General features: G+C 44.7%; 1 protein-coding gene across 1 annotated transcript in view; it reads right to left on the reverse strand.

The window, feature by feature from the left end:
* Nucleotides 1–300: 300 nt before the first annotated feature.
* The window catches only part of LOC111864839, a 22853-nt gene continuing 13124 nt past the window's right edge, over nt 301–10029 (reverse strand). Inside the window, exons 2-5 of the mRNA XM_023852378.2 lie at nt 9752–9912; nt 7041–7207; nt 3087–3270; nt 301–1307 (exon numbers count right to left, since the gene is read on the reverse strand). Coding sequence (XP_023708146.1) covers nt 1109–1307; nt 3087–3270; nt 7041–7207; nt 9752–9912 — 711 coding nt within the window. The 3' untranslated portion in view covers nt 301–1108. The remainder of the gene's footprint in view (nt 1308–3086; nt 3271–7040; nt 7208–9751; nt 9913–10029) is intronic.

The raw sequence follows: 10029 nt of genomic DNA on the forward strand, positions 1-10029 counted from the left end.
TCGCAAAAGTAGCCTTTGCCTGAATCTAGCAGCAAGTTTAATTTCTTGCGTAACAGTTGTAGGGTAATTTCACAAAACACTTTTAAGCTAAAGATCGTCAGAATAATATTTAAAAATTAATTTTCTACCTCATAACTCACACTTTGTTTCCATTATAAAGACAAGTCACTAGTGCTGTTTGTTGTGAAAGCCCGAAACTGTGAGGTGCATACTTTTTTGCTGCAGTATCCACTGTGCTTAAAGAAGTTAATTACATTACAGATTGTAAGGTGTATACTTATGCTCAGATGGTAATGAAAATTAATTTGCAGGCATCTCTGCACCCAGAGTTCACTGGCGACTGTGAGAAGCCCGTGTCATGTTGCTTAATTGCTCTCGCTGTAGTGAGCTTAATGTATCTTTATTTTTTATTTTGTGGTGTTCCTGAAGGTGGCAAACCAAATAAATACAAGGCAGAGACAAGGTTGGTAGGCTTGTAGATACAGAGATACAGTGGATAATGTAATTGTTTAAAAATAAGTACATGGAACTGTTTATGCAGGAAAATTGGTACTGGCAGACATAAGTAAGATATTAACATCTTTTAATTAGACCTGGTGATGTAGTGTGGCAGCTTCCAGTGTTGACGGTCTCATAGCAACCTCAGCCCTCAGCACCGATGATATCAGAACTTTGTGAGTGTGAAGAAATTAGACGTGATCACAGTATTGCATCGTGTTATTCACACTGTTATGCAATCATTGAATGGGAGATGTGACATGCATTCTGGATGTTTCCACATCATATGGCTTCATTCACCTTGCCAAAACATTCTTAGATTATTTAACAGTTCTGTACCAACTGCTGAGGACATATGGCATCAGATTAAGACGATTTGGAAGGAAACAGCTATGGCCTCTTGGAAGCTTTAACCCCACAGTTTGCCAGGAGAAGCCGAGGACCGCCATGAATCTCAGAAAAGACAACTGTTAACCCATCCGAGATTGAAGTCAGTATGTAGTGTAACATTTCCAAATCTGGAAGCTTGATAACACCAGGATCCTTCTAGTGACTCTTCAAAACGAATCATTCATTTGAATAGTTTATGTAAACTCGTCACAGGCCTCGGCTATATTTGTGGTATCGCAGAAATTGCACTTGGTTCCGATCCTCCAACGGCTGCGTATTTTGGTTTGCAAACACAGCCACTTTCAACCAGCACGTAATCTTGTCCTGTGAGAGTGACAGGTCCTAATGGAATCACCAGGAACAAATATGGCACGTACGTTTGTGTGCATTCACCTCTGACGACATCACATTCAGTTGACCTGAAACAGCGAAGTTATTAATTAGTACCTTGATGTACAGAGCAGAGGCAGGAGAGATGTCAACTCGGTACAAGAAATTGGAGATGGTGTTTCTGTGCTGATTTTAAGGAATAAACAGTTGTATCTGCTGGGGTGCCATGCCGAAGTTTACTGTTACACAGATCCAATGCCTGTGACGAGTCTCAGCAGGAAATGGAAGGGATGCTTTTAGTGTTAAAATTTTGCTAGGCTACACAGTGTCACATTCCCACAGTCACCTTTATGAGAACCTCAGAGCCAGCAGAGAAGGTGTGAAGTCCAAAACAGGAACTAGACATAAGAGTAGAGGTGCTATAAGAAAGGTGTTAATATTATGACATGGCCTGAAAGCCGCAACCTGCAAATCTGCTGGGCAGAGCTTCACTGGGCATGTTCCTGCGATAACGCAAAATACACCACTTTTTATTAAGACCCTCACAACACATTAGCTTTGCTTCATTTTCAGCTATTCATAGCCATCATCAGGCAAATAAACGATCATCATTATGACAGCTATGAATAGCCAAAACATGTAGCTAAGCTAATTTAGCCTTGAACTCTGTATTGTTGTGTTCTGTGGTCATAATAAAGAGTTGTATATAATAACACAACAGGATGCATGGGGAAAAAAAAAGCAAAATACACCATTACTCTGGGTTTTGATGGAGCTATTGGAGATATCCATGGTAACAACATTCTAAACAGACTGTTACCAGGGATATGACAAAGAGAAATCTTCAAGGAGGTGTTTGCCTGGTAACGCATGCTTAGGCAGGCAGTTACCACGGATATGAAATGCAGAACTGTTCCACTCAGTGTCCCCTATTCAGTATGCCAAGCACATATGAAACAATGCATTTGTGAACAGTTCAGAGTTCAGAAGTGAAGTCGGAGAGAGCACAGAAAATGTGTGAACTGTTGTAATTCAGTGTAATTGTGATACTGACATCAAATAAACCTAATCATGAAATCTAGAATCCACAATTATTAGTCATGTGTCCCCCCCCTACACATGAAAATAATGAACCTCTTGGTCTAGTGAGTAGTGGATGTGGTAAGCAGAAGGACCACCTGCTTTAACACATACACTGAAGTTTACCACTGACCACATCAGGTGGTGACGCTGTGACTAAGACTCGTTATCTCCCACAGATGTTATACACATGCAGATAATTGTAGTGTGACAGAGTTGAAAGCTACAGCTATTATTCATGAATTTCGAAGCCAGCCAGACAGGTAAAATTCCAGTATGTTGCATCAGAGCCAGTGTGTAAACATTCAAAACTCTGCATTTTGTCCACGTAGACTGTATTTACGTGTTTTGCATGATTCTCACAATAAACAGTGATTACTTCACTAAACGGTGTCAACCGCTTGGTCATTTTTACGGAGACAGTGTGTCTTCTGTGAGGTACGGACTGAATTTTTAAATTTTATGTAAACTTCAGCCTTCAAGGAATTAATAAAGTGAGCATTGCAAACATTTTAAACGTAATGCTCTGTACGTTCTTGGTAGCAGCATTAGCTGGAGAAGAACATGGAAGCCATTGTGACCATCCACTGCCGTGTCTGCAGTAAACTTATTTCATCAGAGATGATGTGTGCCGTGACAGGGGAAATGAGCAGCATCTAGAGCAAACCGCCCTCACAGAAGCGGTCATTTCCGTTGCAGCCTAAACAGCAAGGGAATCAAGGAAGGTAACGCAAGGCAGGGTTAATGTGCCGGCAGACATTTGCTGATGTTAATGTGGTGTTTCTTACTCGCAGACTTCAAAGACGACTTGCTGCAGCAGGTCCGGAAACTTCTGCACAATTGTGACGGGCTGCCCCGATGTCAGTGACACCCCATACATAGGAGCTGTTGTGTTGTAGCGAGTTTTACACAGCCTTGCAGGAGTACCACCGCAGCTCTCTCGTGGGCTGAACTTGTTGAAGCTGCTGCGACCTGCACATGCAATCAGTTCAGCTGATGTTACCTCAGTGGCATCATAAGCATCTGCTGTTACATAAGTTGCCCAATCACAGAACAGTTCATGTGGGAACTGCAGTGCAGAAAGTGGAACTGAGACAGGTTTTGCAATGCTAGTTGTCAGTCCGTCACTCACTGTCGGTTCTGAAATAAATTTATAGAGGAAGAAGTGGAACAGAAGAGGTGCTGACAGAGAAGTGACTGCAGTGGTTTGGCCATGTGAGAACGGAGAGCCCACGGACACTGAGAAGGGCATTGCCAGAATTAAAATTAAAAGCAAAAAATCAATGTGAAGACCTAGAACAAGAAGGTTCAACCAGGTATTAGAAGACGCCAAGAGAAGAGGAAGAAGCTCTCTTAGAAGTTGAAAAGGAAGCGACACTTTCCGTCCATTGGTGCATATAATCTGGAAATGATGGTGGGACAGGAAGTGAAGTCATTCCACCAATCATGGCCCCAGTTAGTAACGTTAACTATTGTTGAATCCTATGGGCCTCCTTGGCCTGTTACAGGGATAACTTTACCTGTACCTTACTAGTTCTTTTTAGCATGTCTTGCCTGTAATTGTCAAGCAGTCCAATAAATTATCGTCATTAAGCATTTATTTACCCATTACATAAACGAGCAAGGGATGTCCCAAGTATCATACGGTGAATATTTACAAATATACAACAGTTGTGCATAAATTTTTTTAACTGGTTTATGTAAAATATAGACATCTTAATTGTAATGAGCCAGAGTAGCTCAGGTGGTATAGTGACTACACTAAAGGCGCTGAACGACCAGGGAATCGGTGTTCAGTTCCCGAGAGGAACAAGAGATATTTTCCTTCACCACTCCGTCCATATTGGCTTGGGGGCAAAGCTTGCCTCCTGTGTACTGGGTAACGAGGACTCTTTCCCCAGTTATATAGCGATCAGGGCCCTGAAGCTGACCACACGCCATCTTGAGAACAGGTTACTTTCCCTGTTTGTTATTGTGTGACTGTACGACGTGCGATGGTAGGATGACAGGCGAACTGAAAAAGAAGCGACCGTGGCCTGACTGCAGAATTATGGAGGCACTGAGAAAGTTCACGGAAACCCTCAGTCAGGATAGCCGGTGACTTGGTCGACATTCCAACCGAGCACCTCCCGAATGCAAATTTTAGACCGTTACCTTTGCCAGGGGCAGTAACTTCTTTGTTCTGTAGGTCTCCATCGCGCAGTGCGACAGGTACAACTCAACCTTTACATGTCAATGTTCGTTGGTAGTTCTAGATGTTTGGGGCTGCTATGAAAACTAGTTAGGATGATTCCAGTGGAAGACAGAAGCATTGCAACCATGTGCATGTCCCGTTGTTATTCATTTCATCGTCTTAAACAATAAGAACTGACTTTTAAGAATGTACCGATCCAGACTGTTGTCTCCAGTTCCGTGGCGATGTGAGGAAGGAAGATAAGAAACTTGAGTTACAGCTAGTCCTTCAGTGCGATGAGGGACCTGCCAAGTGATACTGCACTGACCCAGTGTACACACGACCTTAGTCCTCCTTCCCAACACCGATGTGGGTATGAACTCGTTCTGTCATGACCCGCATACATGAACTAACGGTTCGAACCGTGATAAACGAGACATTCACTTCCTGTCGGGTCAGAGAGCTACTCATTTACCATTCGCTCCGGAGTGTATTGTTAAGAAAACTGCCATTGTTGCGGAAACTATGTAATTATGCCCGCTCCCTTGTAACCAGCGTTCATTGAAAGACGAACTGGTCTGGTTAGCTACCTTCAATGAGCAACGCTGGTTGTGCAGGGATGCGTAACCGTTTGCCTATGTGGCCCTGTTCGGGACATGTTTCGACCCATGGCGCCCAACATATGGCCGCCGTGTAATATATACATGACATGACTATGATCTTGATAAAAAAATTCTTTCCGTCGTAAAGGGAGGAGTAAGTTATTTAATCTTTAACAATTTCCTTGCAGAGTCGTGTACAAATAAACCGTTTGTTTTAATTTGTAGGTTGTTCTGTCTGTAATTCGATCCCGGGTCTGGCCAAGTGGGATTTGTGGTGGACAAATTGGCGCTGGGGCAGGTTTTCTCCGAGAACTTCGGTTCACCTGCCAATCTTCATTCCACCAATTGCTCCACAATCACCCTCACCTATCATCTGGGGCTGGTACAATAGGCCAGAAGTGGCTTCAGTACAAGGGACTTAGTCCCACCCCACTAGCAATATAAAAAAAAAAATTCTTCACTAAAACGTGTTTGTTAAATATTTTAAAATTGCATTAACTCTGTACATTTGATATCATTGCTACGTGTTTCGACCACACATGGGCCATCATCAGTCAACACTTATTATCTCGGGAGACCACTGCACTGTACAAATTGTTCTGAGTACCCTTAGGCGCGTTGCTATTGTTGTTAATTTGTTTCGTAGGATATTTTCATCCTATTTTTTTAGCGACCGTTTCAATGTTCCTGTTTAATGTGTCGTTCACTTTAGATGTGTGTGTTTAGTGCCGTTTATAAACAGCACTAAGCACACACAACTAAAGTGAACGACACACCGAAACCGCCGCTAAAGAAGATAGGGGTGTCCCAGTGCCACAGATGCTGAAATATAATACTAAGTTTGCTTTAATAGTTTTATTTGGTAATTGCTATTGTTAAAAACCCACGTATGATTCGAGTTAATACTGAATAGGTCACGATATTTCCCACTTAATTTCTAATTAACCAATAATAATCATCGTTCCAAATAGCCAATGCAGTTAACAGCTAATTGTGAATGGGAAGTGGCCAGAGGCTCTGATGCATTAAGATGACACTGAAGAAGCAGAAGAACAAGAATGAACCGACGATACACGCAGCGTTCGAGTGTCGGGACTCGTGAAAATGGCGCAGTTCGTGTTTCTTTTGTTTGCCAATACGTAGCTATCATTTTGCAGTTATTCCACACTGTCGTTTGGTCTCAGACGTCGTAATATTGCGGTATATTTCAGTCCCAACTAGGAATATTATCCCCAGAGCGTGACGAATCGGCAGAGATTATGTTTATAGAGAGCAGGATATGGAACAGAATTCTGGGGTGGCCAAAATCTCTACGCTTGAAAGTGCCATAAAATAAACAACGCCCTAGGGACACATATATTTTAGGTTAGTTCCTAAACATTATGACACTGCTGTACATCGGCCATTTGTTTGAAAAAAGTCTCTTGTTGGCCCAAGTAGTTGGCTAGTGACAGGCTGTTGGCACCACTGCGCTGAAGCTTCAGGTTACACAAAAATGGGGAATTTCGTAAACAGTTGCGCTACAGTCAGCTTCACAATCGGGATTCCGTTCCATGGAGTTAACTTTCTCATAGCCTAACTAACCGAATGTTTGTTAATGTGATGTTAAAACACAAAACATTTAACTCACGAATCTGATTTTAAACCATTTAAATCCAATTTGCAACATGAAAACACCTTGTAGATTGGCAGGTCAATATCAGCATTTCGGAGGAAACTTCTGGCTGCATCTTCAGGGCAGAAGTATAACCAGAAACCCATAATCTGAAAAAGCTGTTCTGTTTCGTTGAGTTGCAACGGCACTTGATTGCTTCGACTTCCTCAGTGACGTGTTCTGGGGATAATGTTGGGATGGCGCTGCCAAATGAAGTGAGGCCGCCGCATCTTAGACACCTGCACGTGCACCACTCCTGGTCGTCTCCTCCGACGCTCTTGTAAAGCAAGGTTTCGACGTCACTCATACTGACCTGTCCTGCTGTTGGCGGGCAGAAGCCCGGATGCGTACTCCTGGGCCACCTGATAGCCGTGCAGCAAGGTCCTCTGTGTTAGGACCGGGTCCACGGGGCTGAAGGATCTCCCAGTTCGAGACGAACCCCATGCAGAGTTACTCCGAAACGTCTTGGCTACAGCCGCCCTGCACACAAAACACACCCGGCTGACGTCATTTCCTTACTATACTCCATCTGCTATGATGGCGAGGGTTCATCATTGTCAGTTGGTGACGCTGACCGTTCCATCATATTTCCGGTATTTATACTCCGGTGACGCATGACGTCATCACTCTACCATCTACGCTGAATAGCCTTCGCAGCTGGATAAAGTTCGATAAATAACCAAAGTCAGCCAAACAACGATAATTACTATTTCGATGGTGCCAAGCATTTAGAACTGGTCACGGTCGTGGGTTCGAATCCCACAAAAGGCTTAGATGTTTGGTATGTGTATGCGTTTATTCTGTGTTTGTGTTGTCCTGTGTTTAGGTAGAGGCCTTGCGACGAGCTGATCACCCACCGAAGGAGTCCTACCGTCTGTAAAATGATCATGGAACTGAGAAATCAGCCCTACGCTCCAAAGTGGGAGCAGGAGGAAGGAACAAAATTATACGCCGGTGGGAAAATCAAACGCACGTACACAGGACTTTCATGCCATAAGGTTGCCTACACGTGGTACGGCGAAACCCAGTTCGTAGAGCAGTACCGCTATTTTCCTTCTGTGTACATTAAACCTAGTCAGGTTTGTGATACGCCTTGTTCCACCCAGCCACCAGCATTTCGTTCGGAAGAGCTTTTTCGAACCTGTACTTCTGTCAATGACCTGTTCTGATTGGAGTGTGAGTACGGGAGAAACAAACAAACGAGGAAGAGGCAGATGGCTCTGCGACAAGTCTCAGATGTCACTTTACCGATGCGAGGAGCCTGAGGACCCTTCGCCATGTGACGGACAGACAGACCTCTGTTTGCCTGTCATTTAAATGTGTTTGTTGACATGCTTGTTGACCGGTCTCTAGCCAGGAGTACCGTTAAGTGCAAGCCCGACTGTCACTGACCAAGTTGTCCATGTGCTCATCTACTTCAGCACTTTTCTCACCCTTTTCGCAAACCGATTTTCACACCCTTTTCACAACTTTTTTCAATTTATGTCTGCGCACAAGCGCGAACACGAGCACATAAATACGCGCGTACTTAAATACGTGCGCACATAAAGACGCGCGTACAAAAATACGCGCGTACAAAATACGTGCGCACAAAATACGCGCGTATAGAAATACGTGCGCAAAAATACGCGCGTACAAAATACGTGCGTACAAAAACACGTGCGCAAAAAATACGCGCGTACAAAACACGTGTTCAAAAATTACGCGCGTACAAAAATACGTGGACACAAAAATACACGCGTACAAAACACGTGTTCAAAAATTATGCGCGTACAAAATACGTGCGCACAAAAATACGCGCGTACAAAAACACGTGCGCAAAAAATACGCGCGTACAAAATACGTCCGCACAAAACCACGCGCGCAAAAAATACGCGCGTGCAAAAATACGTGGGCACAAAAACACGCGCCTACAAAAACACGTGCGTACAAAAACACGTGCGCAAAAAATACGTGCGCAAAAAATACGCGCGTACAAAACACGTGCGCACAAAAATACGCGCGTACAAAACACGTGCGCAAAAATTATGTGCGTACAAAAATACGCGCGTAAAAAATACATGCGCACAAAAAAACGCTCGTACATAAATTCGCGCTAACATAAATACGCGCACTACGCCATGAAGACGTATGGGGGAGATGACGTATAGATCTTGATCTCGACGCTGGGTGGAGGTAAGTGGACAACTTCAACTGCAACTCATTGCATAGGAGGCTGGATGGGTCCCACAGACACTCCCGACTGGGACTCCACAGCTTCCAGACCGGCGCTGAGGCCCACCCAGCCTCCTATCCGACGGATACCGGGGGTAAAGCGGCCGGGGCGTGTCACTAACAACTCATGTTGAGTAAGTGGCTGAAGTACCTCCACAAGAGGGTCCAGGCTCACAGTGAGCTGTAGAGACAACTCAGTGGCTTGTGGCACAACGGAGACGTCGCGAAACTGGGCCCGTAACTTGTAACGGGAAGCAGGTTGTTTCTTTCCTGAATGTAGCGCGCAGAGGAGAGAAGAGAGATTCATACAAGCATCTGAGTGGAAAACCTGTAGGAAAAAGAAGACTTGGAATGCCTAAGTGTAGATGGAAGAAGAATTTCATAATGTACCTTGAGGAATGCGGAACTGGAGGACGTGAGCTTGAGTACGCCTGGTCAGGACAGAGACCGGTGGCGGGCTCTTGTGAGTGCGGTAATGAACATTCGATTTCTACTAACTGGTGGGAATTTATTGACTAGCTGGGAAACTGTTAGCTTTTCGAAAAGGACTGTTACCTCTGTGGATAACGGCGGCCCGGGTTCGATCCCGGGTCTGGTAAAGTGGGATTTGTTGTGGACAAAGTGGCGCTGGGGGCGAGTTTTCTCCGAGTACTTCGGTTTCCCCTGCCAATCTTCATTTCACCGAATTCTCCATCATCATAATCACCCGGGGCAGGTACAATAGGCCAACCAGTGGCCGCCGTGCCGAGTGGACCCAGTTGGACTCCACCCCCCACTAAGCGAATTAAAAATAAATGTAGGTTTACTCACGCAGGATAAGGGTGTCCGTTGGGTCCGATGCAGTCAGGGGGGTCCTTCAGCGCATCACCCCATAAGTACTTGAAGGGTTCCCCTGTGCCTTCGCACACCCTGCCGCCTCCTGCTACTGACGTCAGGGTGACCACCCCGCAGACGAGCCAGTGCAGCGCCACCTGCAAAAACACGTGATTGGACTAAGTACGTGTTCTGGTAGCGCAGTGTAGGATGGAATGCACTGGAATGTCGTCCAGAAAAACAGTTCCCATCTCACAGGAAGCCAGGCTGGACAG

Source organism: Cryptotermes secundus, unplaced genomic scaffold (assembly GCF_002891405.2).
Source record: "Cryptotermes secundus unplaced genomic scaffold, Csec_1.0 scaffold1850, whole genome shotgun sequence".
NCBI lineage: Eukaryota > Metazoa > Arthropoda > Insecta > Blattodea > Kalotermitidae > Cryptotermes > Cryptotermes secundus.